A 17,416-nucleotide genomic window follows, 5' to 3' on the forward strand; every position below is an offset into this window, starting at 1 on the left:
TCAATCAATGCTTGATCTAAGGTTAGACCTTGCGATTTGTGAATAGTTACTGAATAAGCTAGCGACAGAGAAAACTGTTCTCTGCGTACATACATGTCTTTGAAAAAAAACGAATCTCGCTGTTGTGCGTACTATATTTTTGACTTCTGACAGGTTGTCAAACTTGATGTTTACAAACTGAATGCTGTTGTCCCGTGGGGATGTCTGCAAGCCAACAACTGTACCAAGTGCTCCATTAACTAAACCTTGTTCTACATCAATGTTACGCTTTAACATAATTCTACAGTTGACACATAATGTTAAAATATTCTCCAAACCAGCTGTGTTGGAAATAGAGTTCTCCAAGGTTTGTAGTCGTTCTATGCATTGTTGTCACATAGGTATTGTCATACCATGTACGTCCAGTTTGTCTGTGGCATGAAATTGCACTAGTGGTTGTTTTTGCAGCATTGTTGCATTAAATTGTGCACAGCTTGCTAGAGTTGGCATTAAGGACATACAGCTGATATTATTCTGAGCTAATTGTTCCATGACATCAGTAGCACATGTGTTACGCCCGTACATCTCATGGATGTGTCTAGTATTGAGGGTAGACTGCGTCTCCTTTGATAGTACAACGATCCGTATGTTTTTTAAAATGTTGGCGGAGGTGAGGTCTGCAGACTGACGCATGTTTTGAGTTAGTTCTCTGTATTGGAAATGTTGCCAGAGATTTACATTCCCGATGCTTCCAAGATTTTTACGGCACTCTTTCTGTCCTAAGATTTTGAAGATAGGTTCACCTTTGACTGATGTTAATTGAAGGAGATCTCTGAAAACAATCACATGTTTTCCTCCAAAGAGTTCTTCGTAGTCTGTTTTGAGGACCTCTTGCAATCTGAAGTGAATCAAAGCCAACATTAGGTTGGAGACCATGCTCACCTCATCTATTAGGAGCATTTTCATTTGTTTCAGAACTCTGCGTAGCTCCATAGCAGATTCTGCTGAAACTTTATAGTACTTTAATTTGTTTTGATGTTCCACTGGAAGGAGTAGCAATCAGTGTAGAGTGACTCCACCTATGTTGTATGCAGCCAACGCTGTACGAGCAGTTACAAAAGCAGAAAGGTGGTTGTTTGTTAATTGTTGGAGGTATTTATTGATAACTTTTATTAAGAATGTTTTAACTGACCCAGCTTCTCCACTTACATACAGCAGTATAGGTTTGTAGTTGTCACAGGTGAAAGTTTTACTTTCGCGTTGTATACCATGTTCAATGGTTTCACTTAATTCGACAAAAATGGTAGCTGTTCATGGTTTAGTTAGGATTTCAGTACTGACAACTTTTCTGCACAGTGTTCATACTGAAGCACAGTGGTGGTTACTTCCGTCATGGCTAATTTTGCCTCATTTGCTATGAGTGGCTGTCCAAGTGGTTCTTGGCTGCCTGTTTGAGAAGGTTCACTGCTCTCAGAAGTGTCTACATTTAGGTGTGCTTGAAGTTCTTCTTCTTCTTGGTGTTCATTGTCCAATATGGTTTTGTACCGTGTAAAGTTTTCATCTGTAATTGTACTTTCACTGCTAGCATTGAAAGCATCTTCATAGGAGGTGTAGGTGGCTAATAAATCTTCTTTTCTCCATGGTTTGAAAAGTTGCAGTAAAGCCATGTAGTACAGTTCTTTGTGTTGAGGAGTTTTATTGACAACTTCATATTATTAATTAGGCTGTGTTTGATAAGTTTCACCAGGCTGCCTTCACAACTTTCCACTCTGTATCTACCTTTGTCCTCATTTGGTTTAATGTTGTTTTTGTATGCAAAGTTTTGGGCTATGTGGTACAGGCACAAGGCTTCCAAAGAATATTCCTGTTCGGGTAGTATGTGTCAAATAAGTTGTTCTTCAAAATGTCCTGGCTGTTAGGATCGGTTTTGGCTATTGTTTGTATGTCTTTGTACGATTTAAGTACTCTTTTTCTGGATGCAGCAGGGCCAAGGCTTAGCCACACTATGTTGTCAGATATCCCATATAAGATGGTGCCGGTTAAACGGTCAGAGGATATGTCATCCCAGAGGTCTTTGAGCTTAATTTTCTCTGCTTTGGTCAAGTAGGCAGTGACATATCATGCAATTGCAGTGGAATTGTCTGCAATGTACTGTACATCAACATTGGCATTCCATAGGAGGGCAATAATTGCATTGTAATCATTGATGTACCGTGATGCTTCGCTCCTTTTTATGCAGTATGTGTTCTTAGGAGATTTTCCTTTCACACCGTGTCGAAACAAAGACATGAAGCTGTTTACTTGGCCTGTTGTTGAAACTGGTCTAGGGAAACCAAACCAGCATTTGTTGTAGTATTTGCCTCTGTTCTTATAGTTGCGTCGACAATACTTGCCACACATGTCTCTTTGGAATTGCAAAATGTGTGCTCGTAGGTCACTATGTGTACTTTCCAAAGGGATTTCGCAAGTGGCGTATTTGTGAATGAACTGCAAAACAGTTTCATCACTCTCCTCATCAAATTTAGGAGCATTTTTAATCCACAAAAGCATGTGGATGTGTGGTGCTACTCTGGCTTGATATTCTTTTCTCCTAAAGAAGTGTTTCACTTCTCCAAGGGGAGGAAGTGCTTTATCGATTGCAAATGAAGTGCAGCATGGCAAGGAAGCGATGATGAAAGTAGCGGGAAACATTTACTGGATCGAGAGAACAAAGCTCTCCTGGTATTTTCATGTCTACACCTGTTTTGTTTTTGATATGCGTAGGAAAGTGTGCAAGTCTTCCCATGCATACTCTGCACAACTTAAAGTGACAAACCATGTGGGTGGGCCAGGGCTGCGTAGCATACACCGTACATCTGCGTGCCGTCAGAACCAGTACTCTTTCGTACCACGTTTGCCAAGAGATTTGTAATATTTGACCGTAAAACTTTGTTCTTCTCTTGCATTTTTTGAAGTAGCTGTGTAGCAGACATGTTTTGAAAATGGGAACCTGTTTTTAATGTGTGGGCAACTCCATAACATAGCATTGCCAATTCACTTTCAAACAGCAGGTGGAACATGTACTCCAGGTTCTGTCTAAATCTAGGGTCTTCAGAATACATTTGTAAACAGCAGTATTCTGATGCTGTTATTTGTGTGCCTCTTTCATCTTTCATAACCATTTTCAGTCGGGAACAGTAGAGGAAAAGCTTGTGCTTCCCCACTTTTTTCCCATATACTGATTGGGACTCCTTTGGCTTGCCACATTTGATATGTTTCTAGTGCATCGTCTATGGTGTCTTTGGAGTGCAGTGGGTGAATTGTATAGTGGTCTAAAATATTGAAGGCTGCACTAGGATCTAGACGTTCAAATAGTCCAGTTGTTGAGGAGTCCTGAATTATTTCGGTTTCTCTCAGGTTTTCTTGAACATTTATTTTCTTGTAGTATTCGTTTTCTTTAAGGTATTGCAACACTTCCCTAACTTTGGTTAAGTCCACTAGTTGCTGCCAATTTGTTTGGTCTTTTGTAGGTACACCATTTACCAGGATAATCAAAGATTCTTGTATTGGCCTTTGCACTCTTAGAGTGTCTACATTTTATTTGAGAGCTAATGGTAAATAAACTACTTTACCATGAATGCCTCTCAGTAATTCGGTGGGAGGCAATTTTGCAGTTTTCGTTTCAAGTCGTATTATTGCTTGAAATGGGTGCACTGTTTGGATTATAATGGTCTCATACAAATTAAGCTGCTGCACTGCTTTTGGCAGTGGAAATAGTTCAAAATTATTACTAATTGCCCATGAAGGCTTTTGGTTATTGTAAAGTTTTGCAGTGCAGTATGGGCACAGTATGGAGGTGCTTGTAATTTCATATTTGTTTTCAGCTATAAGGTACAGAGCTAATTGAAACCATTGGGATTCCACATTGCCTTCCATTTTCTGCATTATATCTATAGTTTTGGTACACTGTCTATAGAAAGTTCTACGACAACACACACATACTTGGTTTGGTGTTTTAAAACATGTCAGTAAAATGAAAGATTTGGCTTACGTGCTGGCCAAGCGCAGAATTGCAATGAGTTGGAAGTCAGCTCATAGGCCCAGAGTGGAGATATGGTGGGCAGACCTTTTGAAGTGGGCTGAAGCAGAAACTGTGGTATGGTTTGAAGCTGTCACCAGGGGGGGGAGTAGGCCCCCTGATAGCCTGGAGACAATTGGTGACCTCAATGGGGAACCCTCACCAGGACAACCAGGAAACAGAAGACTCGGAGGAGTCAATGAATACAGAGAATCCCGAGGATGTACATGCAGATGGCACAGAGGTGACGGCTCGAGTTTAGGGGGGGAAAGAGGACAGTAAATACGCTTGTGTAACATGATATGTGTTGTGTCATATGAACATATGAACGTCCTACAAGGTTGTAATGTTGGTTGTTTTTGATAATAAAAATTGTTTTAAAAAAAAAAATACTTGGTTTGGTGTTGCAGCAGATGTGCTTTTGAACTTTTGTATTTCTTTTCTGTATGTGTGAAATAAAAAGTTGATAGCTGCACTGTTGTCAGTACTGTTGTCTGAAAATGCTGGAGTTTATCAAGTGCTCTTCAGTTCCACAATATTTCTTTTGGATGTGTTCTATTTCATCGAGCACTTGTTTGGCTGTGCTGTGTAGGAGAATATCATTTAAATGTTGGAGTGCTAAAGCTGGCATTTTTGCATAATAGTGTTTGTAAACTAGATTTCTGACTGTTGAATGGTGGGTTGCTAAAATTTTGATACAGTGGAAGGTGCTTCTGCAAGCACGTCCAGAAATACAGGCTAAGGAATGTCCACGTATTCGAGTGCAGGTGCGTACTACTGATTGAGGAATTCCTGCAAACATTTGATTAAGCATTGGCAAATGTTACACATTGATGTGCAAGGCCATTTGTAGGCGAGGCGTGTTGCTTTGGTGGAATGGAGAGGGCCATCTAAGTTTGATGGGGATATTTCCGAAAGCAGTGTTTCTTCTTCCGTTATGGTATTGTGTATCTTTTCATACCCTCGTCCACTCCGATGTAAGGAAATTTGGTGCGTTTGTTCTTGTTTGTATGATTCTTCATTGAAGTATGGCTCTGTGTTGGTGGTGTGACTCCACTCACCTGTACAGATGTGGCCAAAGGTATCTATGCTGACATTGCGTTTGTTTCGAAGTCGTGCTTGCAATTTACCAATTAATCTTGTTAGTGGTTTCATTCTGTTCAAAATTACTATGAACAATTTCTGTTTTACGCTCATTGCAATGTCTACAAAAGCTTCTAGGATGTCTTTTCTGCGGTAGGTTTTGAGGGTTGAGCGTGATTTCTGCCCTCTATTTCTAAGGTTCTGAAGGACTCTATGGTGTAATTTTTTTTTGTAAATTACTTTTTTAGAATACTTGCTTGTGGTTGGTTACATTACCACTTGTACATGTTCTCTTAGCGGTAGTGTGCGTTGCACTGTACTTAGTGGTTTTCTTTTCATTCTCACATTTTGACAGATCAACTACACTGTCTTTACTGGAAGATGCAGCCGTTTGCCTTATTGACTGAATTGTCTCTTCTTCAACTTTCGGTTCACATTAAGCTTGCAGTGCATGGATACTTTCTGTGTTTTTAGGCTGCGTGGCCCTCTTTCTGTGTTGCTTTCTATGGAGTTGCAGTTTGGTAGGCATTGTGTAGTAGCTGTTGACGAAGAAAGGGAAGTGTGGGTGTGCAAAAATTGAAATGTATATGTGTGCAATGTGGGTGAATAGGAGGGTAGACATTTAACTGGAAGTGTTTTGCTGTGCAGTGGTGTCTACTTTTTGGTTGGGGACTTTATCTTACTATGCGGGGATTAGTCTAATGGTGGCGACATAAGAAACACTGAGCACCTGTAGAGGTATCATCAGTAACAATGATGTGCTACAATAAAACAATAGTGTTCTGTTCTAGTAAGATATACAACGGTATGATGGTATTGTACTTAAGTTGTTGCTTGCTGAGCGTAGGTTTATTGCAGGGTGTATTTGGAAGTGTACCTTCCAGTGGCTTTCGAGAGAGAGGTGGGGGGATAGGGAGAGAGGGAGGGAGAGGGGGGGGTGTGTGTGTGTGTGTGTGTGTATATTGTATGACTTGCAATGAAACAAGTGTGTGCATTAGGGTAGGCGTATTTACTTTCAAAATGCAGTACTTCGCATTGTGGAAGGATGTCAAAAAGGTGCGGAAAGATGCACAGAGTTTAAAGCAGAATGTTTTTGTGTGTGTATTTGCATGTACTTCTCTGCATATGTGTGCTTGCTAGATGTCTGCAGGCATTGCTTTTGGGCTATAATTTCCTTATGCAAATTTATGAATGTTACTGTTGTTTATGCTCACATACATTTTTTATTGCATAACTACTGTTATGTATGACGTGGGGCAGGAAACTGTTGTTATGCTTGCAATGCATGCACTTGGCTTAGTTTGGTGGGAAAGGCTGTGTGATCATTTTATGTGCTATTTTTACAAATTTGATAGGAGGTGCGTTAATCGGGGAAAGCATTGTAAAATTAACGGACCAAAAGAACAGTAACCGTTTCCATATACCAATGGCTGTTATAGGCAAATGACAACTTTGCCACCACCTACTACAGTAGGAGCCATTTAATGGTAGGTAATGGGAGAAATAACAGTACCGATTTTGAGTATGTTATGGAGATTCACTGCTAGGTACCCTGTTACTACGAACTTATAATACATTTCCCACTGTACTGTACAAAAAATAGTAATACCTACTAGGCGTGGTGATGGGTAGCGTAGATCGTTTTACAGTACTTTCCTGTGAAGGTGGTTTTGATTTACAGGACATTTGACCTCTGCGTGTTTAACGGTTGGTATGGACTGTTCAACAGATGTGCTAGCGTTACATGCACAATTCTTGGATGTAATTGGTGGGTGCGTAAGTAATCGTTTAATAGTGGCCAATTAGGGAGTGCTGGTAAAAGAGTACTGGAAAGGGAAGAAGGACTGGCCCTGCTTTCCTGGGGCGTGGCCACTGCGGAAGTTGGGCAGATCGCACATGCTGTCCTTCTTAATGTGCTTGTCATGGAAGTGGGACTAAGGATTAACGATTATGGTGTATGTATGCTTCTCTGTTCCATGCTAGGATGTTCTTCTGTGCCCATGAGAACCGTAGTGCTTGCAGTGTGACGTTTGTCAGTGGCGTTAATTTTTTCCCCCTATTGAAATTAGTCATCTGTTGCACTATGTACAATGTACGCTGTAGACACTTGTGTAGTAATGTAAGGAAGAAAAGCAGAGAGCAATCCTTAACAAGGAGCACACTAAAAGGTGTTTCTTTACAGGTTGCTTTAGCAAAATTAGAACAAAACAGTTTTCCCAACTTCCACCAAGACGCCCATTTTCTATGACGATTAAAATGTGTTTGTGCATCCCCCCACACAGGGCAATATGTTTGCGAAAGCTCCGCCATTTGGAGGTGCGCACATGCTACATCCGGTTATTCTTAGGGTGGCTGCAATGGAAATGGGACTGTGCAGGTGTTGGGATTGGTCAAAATGATTTCCTGGGTGTGGTGTGTAGCAACATAATGTGTCAGACCATGTGTTTGCACATAGGAGTGGAGATGGCTACAGGTATGATTGTGCCGTTCAGTAGGCAGACTATATGGCTTTTGGGCAACTCCTGGATACATGTAGTACACGTTTACGCAGAACTCTGTGCAGCACACGTTGGGTTCCATAATGTTGATGTGCACTGGCAATGAATCCGTGGGAAGAAGTGGGTCGATGTGGGTCCTCTTTGTGCCAGTTTGGTGACGCTCGCACATCCAGACATTATTATTGTTCATTGTGGAGGGAATAGTTTATTTCAATGAAGGAGACATTTCGGCAACTCATGAAAAAGTTACCAAATTCACACATAATTTTTTCTCGCATTGCCCACAGACAGATGTGGCTGCGTTCTTCCTCGAGTGGGCCACAAATGGAGAAAGCACGGCACGATGTGTTTGCGCTTTTTTATGCGACGTTGGCATGTTCTCCTTCCACAATCAAAACATTACGTTTCATAATACCTCCATTTTACGTTCCGATGAAGTTCATCTGACTGATGCTGGCAATGAGCTGTGTCTGCCAAATATCCAAAATGCAGTGCAGCGCTTCAAGTCTAGCAAGCATTTTGCCTGTGGTTGTTCACCACTTCCAACGTTGCAAACACAAACAGCACAAAACGGCTCTTTTCAAAGCCACCACTTAGTTTTGCAAATGCGTACAATGCTTTTGCCGGGGTCCCGCCGCCAATTGTTGACGTCTCTATACGCGGTGCTCATAGGCTGCGGCCCCACCTGCATGCTTTCTTTCAACTTCTATTTTTCAGCCGTGCAAGGTGGCCCTCAAAAGAGCTTCCCTCCCCCACACCCCTTTCTGGTTCTGTAGCATTGTTCCTGTTGTTATAAGACATGCCACAAAAGCCATCAATGGAAGGGAGATTTGGCAAAGGGTACCAATCACAGGGGTAAGAAATCGTACGTGGAGAGTAGAAGATGTGGAGTGCACCTCAATTGGGTAGGGGGCACTCTTTGTCATGCTCCCGTACCGAAGCCTCAAAAGCACTCGAAAATGTTCCCCCCCTACACAGCACTGCGTCGCAGTATATGCACAATACAGTGACCTTTGAAAGGTACGAGTCTGTTGCAGTGCACATGTCCTCCAAGGCGTCTTGCGGGACGCGGTGGCCCACTGGAGTGTCCCTAGTGGTGGCAGGAACAGATGCGGAGGATGCTGTAGAGGAAAATAACCTACTGCCTACTTGCAAGGGGACAACCCTCCGAACAGCTGCCTGGTGGTTCGCTTTCAGGTGACGCCGCATGAAGGTGGTGCCTAGCTGTACAAGCCAGGTTTTCCACGACTCAGTGCATTGTACCTGGTTTGCATGAGATTTTGGAACATCTCCAACGCTGCTAAATAGATTCCACACACATCAGTGATGTTATCAATGACATTTGTGATGTCATCTTTGAGGTCATGGGTGTTAGTCCTTGCAGTGTACATTGGTAGCGCGAGCTATGGTTGCGTACCTTACCATAACTGGCAAATTTCGGTTTTACCTGTAACCATAATGACCCTGAAGCAACATTTTTCCATTGAATTTCATAGGGTTTTTTAGTAGTGTAACTTAACCATAATGTCCCTTTAACAAGGTTTTTTGTTATTGATTGAGATTATATATATATATATATATATATATATATATATATATATATATATATATATATATATATATATATATATATATATATATATATATATATATATATATATAGTGGGACAAGCGGTTTTAAGACATTTATTTGCTCGTGACCCTTCTCACATCTCACCTCCTTCTTCTAACACTGCTCGCTAATCTATGCACAGCATGTGATCTAAGCAGATTCCACAAGCCTCAGAAGGGATACATTACTCAGCGTAATCATATTTCTGATGCTTGTATCTGCTTAGATTCACATGCTGTGCATAGGCCGACATCTAGTGGAAGCTGCAGAGTATTACAGTTTGTTTTTTGAAACTCGAAAATGGGCGTCGACACAGGGCGTGCCAGTAATACTATCCCTAGTGTGACGTCCACTATACCCATGATCCCTCACGCGTCTAGGACCCTCAGATTGTATTTTTTCTGACATGAGGTAGCATGAGGAGTAGCGTGAGTACAGATAATCCAAGCAGATAGATAGATAATACTACAAGCATCCATGCACCTTCTCTCATAGGGGAAGAAAGGTGTGTCGCATGTGAATCTAAGCAGATACAAGCATCAGAAATACGATTACGGTGAGTAATGTATCCCTTCTGAGGCTTGAGGATGTACTGTTTGACCTTGGTGCTGGGACAGTAGGTTGTACCAGCCCGGGAGTTTGATGGGTTTGCACACCACTAGTCTGCGTAGGTTTGGGAACCACGGTTGTCTCGCCCACATGGGAGCAACTAGGACGGGCGTCATTGACTCTCTGTTCATCTTGTTGACCACCTTCCTGATGAGAGGCGTTGGTGGAAAAGCGTACGCAAACAACCCTGACCAGTTCATCCACAGGGCGTTCCCCTGGGAGTCTGGCTGGGGGAGCCTGGATGCAAATCCTGGGCACTGTCTGTTTTCGCTTGTGGCGAATAGGTCTATAGTGGGGAAACCCCACTGAGAGAAGATATCTGCTACGATTTCTCTGTGTAGACACCATTCGTGTTCCTCTGGGAGGGGATCTCTGCTCAAAGCATCCGCAAGAGAATTGAGATCCCCTGGAACATGTTGAGATGACAGGAAGATCTTCCGTCTGAGTGCCCATATCCAAATTTTCTGGGCAGGTTTGGACAGATTTGGTGAACAAGTCCCTCCTTGCTTGTTTAGGTAAAACATGGCTGTAGTGCTGTCCGTTCGGATCTGCACTGACAGATTCAGAAGGTAGGGCTTGAACGCTTGAAGCGCTCTGAATACTGCCAGAAGCTCTAGCAGGTTGATGTGATTCTTGGCCACTGAGTGAGACCAGAGATCCTGAGCTGTGTGGTGGAGGTGGTGAGCTCCCCACCCTGTCAGGCATGCATCGGTTGTGACTACTGCCTGTATCTCGGGATCGTAAAAGGGTTTCCCCTTGGACAGATTTTCTCTTGTCCACCAGTGAAGGGTGAAGGCTTTGTACCAGTATTGGCCAAACGACCACTAGACCCACTGACCACTTGCCTGAGACCACTGTTTCGCCAACCATTCCTGCATGGGACGCATGCGCAAGCGCACGTGGGGGACCAGTTAAATACATGACGCCATCATGCCCAGCAAACGCATTGCTTTGCGTACCGTTATCTGGCGACCGGCCTGATATTGCAGAATTTGCAGTAGTATATTCCAAATTCTTTCCTCTGATGGAAAGGTCAACCCCTCTTGCGTGTCTAGGATAGCTCCTAGGAACTGTTTGGAGGTGCTTGGCACCAGACTTGACTTCTTCTCGTTTATTGAGAAACCTAATTCGAAGAGGAGGTCGATCATCCTTTGAATGTTTGTTCTGCAAATTACTGGGGTCTCCCCCGTGATGAGCCAGTCGTCCAGGTAAGGGTACACCGGGATTGCCTCCCTGCGTAGGTGTGCCGCCGCCACTGGGAGTACCTTGGTGAATACCCTTGGAGCCGAGGCTATCCCGAAGGGCAGTACCTTGAACTGGTAGTGCCGACTGTCCACCTTGAAGCGCAAGTACTTTCTGTGCGCTGGGAACATGCAAATATGAAAATAGCCATCTTTCATGTCCAATGTTGCCATGTAATCCTCCTTTTTTAGGAGGGGGATTACCTCTTGGAGAGTAGTCATGCGAAATTTTTGGGGCTTGACATACTTGTTTGCAGGCCGTAAATCCAATACTGGGCGCATTGCCAAATCTTTTTTTGGCACAAGGAAGTAAGTTGAATAAATACCCTTGTTTACCTGTTGTCCCGGGACAAGTTCTATCGCGTCCTTTGTTAGAAGACTGACAATCTCCTCGAGGAGGATCTTCTGGTGGTCCAAAGAATGTATTCCTTGTCGTGGAGGGTGGTTTTGGGGATGCTCTAACAGTTCTATGCAGGATCCTGCGGACAAGGTGGACAGCACCCATCTGTCTGATGTGATCCCTTCCCAAGCTTGGGTGAAGTTGGAAATGCGTCCCCCTACTGGGGATGCGTGAGAAGGGACCCTGAACAGAGTGTCACTGTTTTGGTGGAGGCGTGCCGCCGCCTCTACTGGGGCTGCCTCTACCTTTACCACGTCCTCTCTTATTACCCCTGCCATAACCCTGGGTAGACTGCTGGCTGTTGTTGTTCCATTGTGTACCCTGCCCCTGTGAATAGTTAGACCCTCTCTGGGAATTTTGCCCGCGTGGGTGACGAAAATTGCCATTCCCTCTCTGGTTTGGGGGTTTATTGGTTAGTTGGCCTACGGAATTGAGTGTCTCATACTCGTCCTTGGCATTTTTCAGCACGTCCTCGACCGCCTTTCCAAACAATAGAACCGGCTCCACCTGTTTATCTATCAATGATGCCTGGGTTTCGGCTTTGAACCCAGACTGTCGCAACCAAGCATGCCTTTTGATAACAGTACCTTCTGCTATCAATCTGCCGGCGTTATCCGCGGTATCAAAGGTTGCTTTAAATATGCAACCGGACACGGCTCTTCCTTCCGCCGAAACTCGTGCCAATTGGCTTTTTAAGGGCTCTGGTGCGGAATCTATGAGTGCCGCAACTTCTTCCCACTGGTGGCAGTTGTAACTCGCCAGCAGGGTGGTGGAGTTGGCAATCCTTGCCTGGTAGGAGGAAGTGGAGGCTACTTTCCTGCCCAAGCCATAAATCTTCTTGTTCTCCTTGTCAGGAGGAGCTTCCGACGATGACAAGGGTGTTCCCGCCCTCTTACGGGTGTTGGTCACTACCAGGGAGTCCGGTTTCAGATGCCCTCTTATGTACAGTGGGTCTGTTTGGGCTGCCCTGAAAAGCTTCTCAACTCTGGTGTTTACCACCCTAGTGAGATAAGGAATAACAAGGGAAGGGTCTATCCTTCTTTGAATTGACCTAAGGATAGGAATGGCCTGGGCAACAGGTCTCCTTTCTCCCACTAACTACTCGGCAAAGTCCCTCTCTTCCTGAGCACCCTGGGTGTCAGTGTGGAAGTGTTCTGCCGCTCTGGACAGCACTTCATTCAAGAGAGGCTAGTTATCGACAGGGGAAATCGGTAACCGGGGGTTCTTTTATCTACCGGGGAATCTAGCCTGTAGGTTTCTGGGTTGTCCTCCTCCTCCTCCTCCTCTTGGTCCTCGTCATCCCCATAGTAGCCCGTCCCAGTTTGTTCTTCCAACATGCCCAAATCTGGATCCTCACAAAAGGATGGATCTCCCTGATATTGAGAATAGGGCTGTATACTGAAGGGGTCTGAAGTGGGAGCTTCAACCCGGGACTTCTTACTTGGGGGTATAGGATCCTTAGAGCCTGAGGGAGTTGACCCGTCGGGGGAAAAAGAGAGAAAGTGTTCAGGGTTTTTGGCGTAAAAATCTGCCAATGATGACATCCGTGACATGACTCTATCTATGTCATCACTAGACCATTCTCTTGAACTGGGAATGATTCTTTCTTGAAGGGCTTTCCCGGTTTTATCTTGACTAGACCTAATGGTTTGAAAACGGGTCTTTGGGATAACAGAAGACTGAGACTTGTCCATCTGTTTATGTGGGGTAGAATGTTTTTGAGGTGTGGAAGGAGGCTGAGACTGTTACGCTCACCTGGCTCCCACAGAGGCGTCGATCTGAACTGGACACCTGCGGTCTCCACCAATGTGATGCGTAGGGCTGAGATGACGGACTGGACTGGCCCACCTAGCTTTGTTTGCTTGGCCTGTAGGAATATTCTTCTGATGGTTTGAAAAGATGAGCTCTCCATCCTGCATTGAGTGCAGGGGCGCGTTGATAACCAGTTGCTTCAATGGCTCGAAGGAATTGGTGAGTTCCAGAACAATATTGACTCTGAAAAGTATGTAGTTCCTAAGAGTTCACATGTCTGACATTCACTCTTGTCCGATTCCTTGCAGTTTGCAGCTTGAGCCCAGTGAAGAGTTCCTCGTGGTAGCTGATGAAGTTCAGGTAGGGATTTGGCTTATCCTGCACAGTTCAATAAAATAAAGGCCAGAATGTAACCTATTGCTTGCTCCCTTATTCAGTTGTGGAGAGAAAATATGAAGTTCGGGGAATAATGCCTCCGGCGGTGAAATTAGATAAGTCTATTGCGGTGAGAAGAGTTCCCCTTGTTTGTCCCTTTGTCTCACCTTGTTGTCCTTTTGTTCCCTTTAGGGGCCGGGGTACGGCGAGGATGCAATGGAGACTGCGCCGACCCCTGAAGAGGAATAGTATCCCCGGCGGTAATCAGGTAAGTCTATGGGAGGTAGTTACTATTGCCTCTGTTTATTCCCTTGGCTCACCTTTGCTGTTCTTGTGTTCCCCTTAGGTGCCAGAGTGCGGCGGGAACATGCAGAAGGATGCGGTGGATCGTGAGGATGATGCGAAGGCAGGCGAGTTCAGCGCGGCACTGCAGCAGGCGAGGCGGCGTGCGTAAAATGCTTCTTTCTTCCAGCTTGAAGGCATGGTGGATCCGGAATTCAGGTAAGCATCGAAGGTTTTGCTCTTATTCTAACCTTTTCTCCTTCTGTTCCTCCCTTTTTCTAGGAGCTGCAGACTCGAGGCGGGCGTGGCAGAAGACTGGATGCAGGCTTGCAGACACGGTGAGCGTTACGCTGCTGGATGCAGAATAACGTGAAGCGTGTGCTGCTCTTCGGGCGTGGTTTAAATAGCCTTCAAAGTAGTCCCAGGTAAGTATTCCTCCCCAGCCCCACCCGAGTAAAAAAATAGTCCCTAGGTAAAATAGTCCCTTCCAAGCCTCATTTGGCTTGGAGCTCTGCAGCATGGTCTGCATCAGGTAAGCTTGCAGCATGGTCTGCATCAGGTAAGTTCTACTCTATGAGCCTGGGCCCATAGGCGGCAGGACTGACTCTCCATATGAGCCTGGCACCATAGGCGCCAGGACTGCACCCAAACAGCTCGTAGCAGGGGGTTTTGGGCTTTCTCAAAATAACTTGATGCCTGCTTCCGGGGTTGCTGGACCTGGTCTCGTTCCCCGGGGGTAGGCATCATGACAGACTGCTTCCTCTGTTGTTCTTCCCCTTCCCCGTGGGTGGAAGAGTGTTTACCCTGTTTTTTCGCCCCTTCGGAGCCTTTTGACGCCTGGCGCCGAGGTTCACGGGGTAGTGTCCCTATCTCTGGAGTGTGGAGGTTGGGACTCGGGAACCGCCGTTGCGCAGCCTGTTGACGCCGACTCCTGGAGTGCGGTCTGGGGATAGAGGTCTGCTTCGTCTTCTGACGATCGAACCTACGTTACCTTGGGGAGCGAGGCACTTCTGGCAACAGTGGATGGTTGCCTGGAGTAATGCGGCGATCTAGATCGAGAACGCCCAGAGGACACCGATTCGGACCGTTCTCTATGTGCCTCTTTTCGAGAACTCGACGTGCGCGTCGAGTCTTGGTTGGACTTCATGTGTTTTGTGGAAGTGCTGTGGGTAGCGCTTGTGTCGCCGGGGGTCTTCCTCATAGCCGCCCTGCTGGACGACCTTCCAAGGTCGGGGACTTGCGCTTGGCTGTCAATTGACGCCACGTTGCCCTCGCCGTCCGAAAGCACGGCGTCGCTGCCATCGCTGAAGGCGCCCTCCGCTGCCATGGCCTCTTGACGCCTGGCGTGGTGGGCCCAACGCTTGATCGAACAGTCCTTAATTGTTTTCAGTTTGAATCTACTACACGCTCTGCAGTTAGCCTCGGGGTGGTCCCTCGGTAAGCAGAGATTGCACGTGGCGTGTCTGTCAACCCAAGGGTACTTGCGGTTGCACTTGGGGCAAAATTGGAAAGGGGTACCCTCCATACGCACCTTGTGGCAGTGGGCTAATAAGTGTAGGAATATATAAGAATGTACCAATATAACAAAAGCGTGTAGAGTATGTCCACCCCCACTCTCCCCACTTGCAGGGCCGAGGCCAGAGGCCTTCCTAGACCCGGGTCGAGGCCAGAGGCCTTCCGAGGCCCAAATCCATTGTGCAGCTCACGACGGTCGATTCTTTCTCCGTGCCGGCGTCGAGTGTGGATGTTCGGTGACTCAACGTTGGGGTGGAGAAATGGGGAAATATAACAATATTTTAGCAAAAGTATGGCTGAGGTCAGGGAACTCAGCGGAATGCTTCCGACCGGTATGGCGAGAGAGAGAATATGTTGATCCACAACCCTTGGCTAACACGGTACAAACAAACTGAACTATATATATATATTTTTTAAGGGAACATTATTTTTTTTCATACCTGAAAGGACCACCTCCAGGGTCATTCAGCTTGTTTTTCGGATTTGCAGAGACCTGAACACCAAAGCCCCCAGGACTCCTACTGGCATGTATTGTTGGTACCTTCCCTACTGTTCCTGAAAAACACAAGCAATGTTATTATGAACTGTCTTAAACAATTTCTATCAAATAACCATCTGTCAAGGAACTAAATTTAACAGTATTTAAATTGCAATGAAGGCGTGCTGCTGCTAAATTTAAAAGCCTATATAAAAAAAATGTGAAGCTAACCCTTTGACGTTAAAATTATAGTGCACAATGTGTTAACATAACAATAATACAATGCTACTGGTGAAAAGGCAAGTGAAGCAACACATTGAAAAGTAATAAAAAAAACACTATAAATGTAAGCAACGCAACAATTGCCATACTGCAAGCATTATTAAAAAAATCGATTTTCAGTAGAACTGGTAGATGAGGAACACTTCTATGTAAAGGTAAAAGAACTAGCAACATCTTCCATTGATGTACTATGCCTGCCTAATGGCAAAATTACGTCACCAGAGGCAACACCAAATTTGCAGGAGTATCAATATCAAACGGATGTATTCAGAATTCATAATGTGTTTCATAAAATGTGCTCACTTTAGCAGAAAGTACTGTTGAGGATTCTGAATTTGTGTAGATCATAATTGCAAATTGGAAACCGCCCTTTGTTCCAGCGACAGTAATATCTCTTACATATTATATTACAGTGGTACAAACTAAGTAGTAAGTCCTGTTTTTTATGTGGAAGGAACAAGTTACTTACCTGTAACTGTTGTTCTCCAGCATGGGTCTGGCATGGATTCACATGCTCATGAATATTCCCCGTCGTCATGCTGGGAATCCTCAGTAAAGAAAAAATCAGTATCAGTTTCGTTTCTGATCTGTCTTTCGCAGTAGTAACCAATCACTGATCTCTGCGTCATACTGACCACAGCCAATGACTGCCCTCTACCTGAGCCCCGCCTCTAGCAGCCATCTTCAGATTTGGTAGCACGTGAAGTGGCAGTATGACCAAGTGAAGAGCCGCAGAGGGCTAGGTGGGAGGGTTCGCATGTGAATCCATGCCAGACCCAAGCTGGAGAACAACAGTTACAGGTAAGTAGCTTGTTCCTTCTCCAGCATGGGGTCTGGCATGGATTCACATGCTCATGAATAAAGAATACGTAGCAGTACACACATGCACAACCACGGGAGGTGGCAAAGGCTCAACATTAAGCATTACATCAAACTCAACATTAAGCAATTCTTACCTCCTCACCAGGCTCACCTTAGGCGAACAGATTGCGCAGCACTGCTTGGCCGACCCTGGACTCCTCCCTGGAATCCCGATCAACGCAGTAGAATTTCGTGAAGGTGTGCGTCGACCTCCACGTAGCAGCCCTGCAGATGTCCAGCAAGAGCACACCAGATAGGAACGCCGTGGTAGCTGCGATCGCTCTGGTGGATTGGATGGCCAGGCAGCGGTCGGTTTGCCAACCGATGGCAGCACATGATACAGCCGGAGAGCCATCTGGAAATGGAGGCCTTTGAGAGAGCCTTCCCCTGAT

At 45.2% G+C, this 17,416-nt stretch overlaps 1 protein-coding gene across 4 annotated transcripts in view; it reads right to left on the reverse strand.

Moving 5' to 3' along the window:
* Window positions 1-17,416, reverse strand: part of LOC138527959 (transcription initiation factor TFIID subunit 4-like) — a 3,082,360-nt gene that overhangs the window by 1,846,876 nt on the left and 1,218,068 nt on the right. For all 4 annotated transcript variants that reach the window (XM_069639368.1, XM_069639358.1, XM_069639375.1 and 1 more), the window contains one exon: window positions 15,844-15,958. In XM_069639368.1, the coding sequence (XP_069495469.1) occupies window positions 15,844-15,958 (115 nt within the window). The remainder of the gene's footprint in view (window positions 1-15,843; window positions 15,959-17,416) is intronic.

Source organism: Ambystoma mexicanum, chromosome 1q, assembly GCF_040938575.1.
Source record: "Ambystoma mexicanum isolate Mex_15411 chromosome 1q, UKY_AmexF1_1, whole genome shotgun sequence".
Lineage (NCBI taxonomy): Eukaryota > Metazoa > Chordata > Amphibia > Caudata > Ambystomatidae > Ambystoma > Ambystoma mexicanum.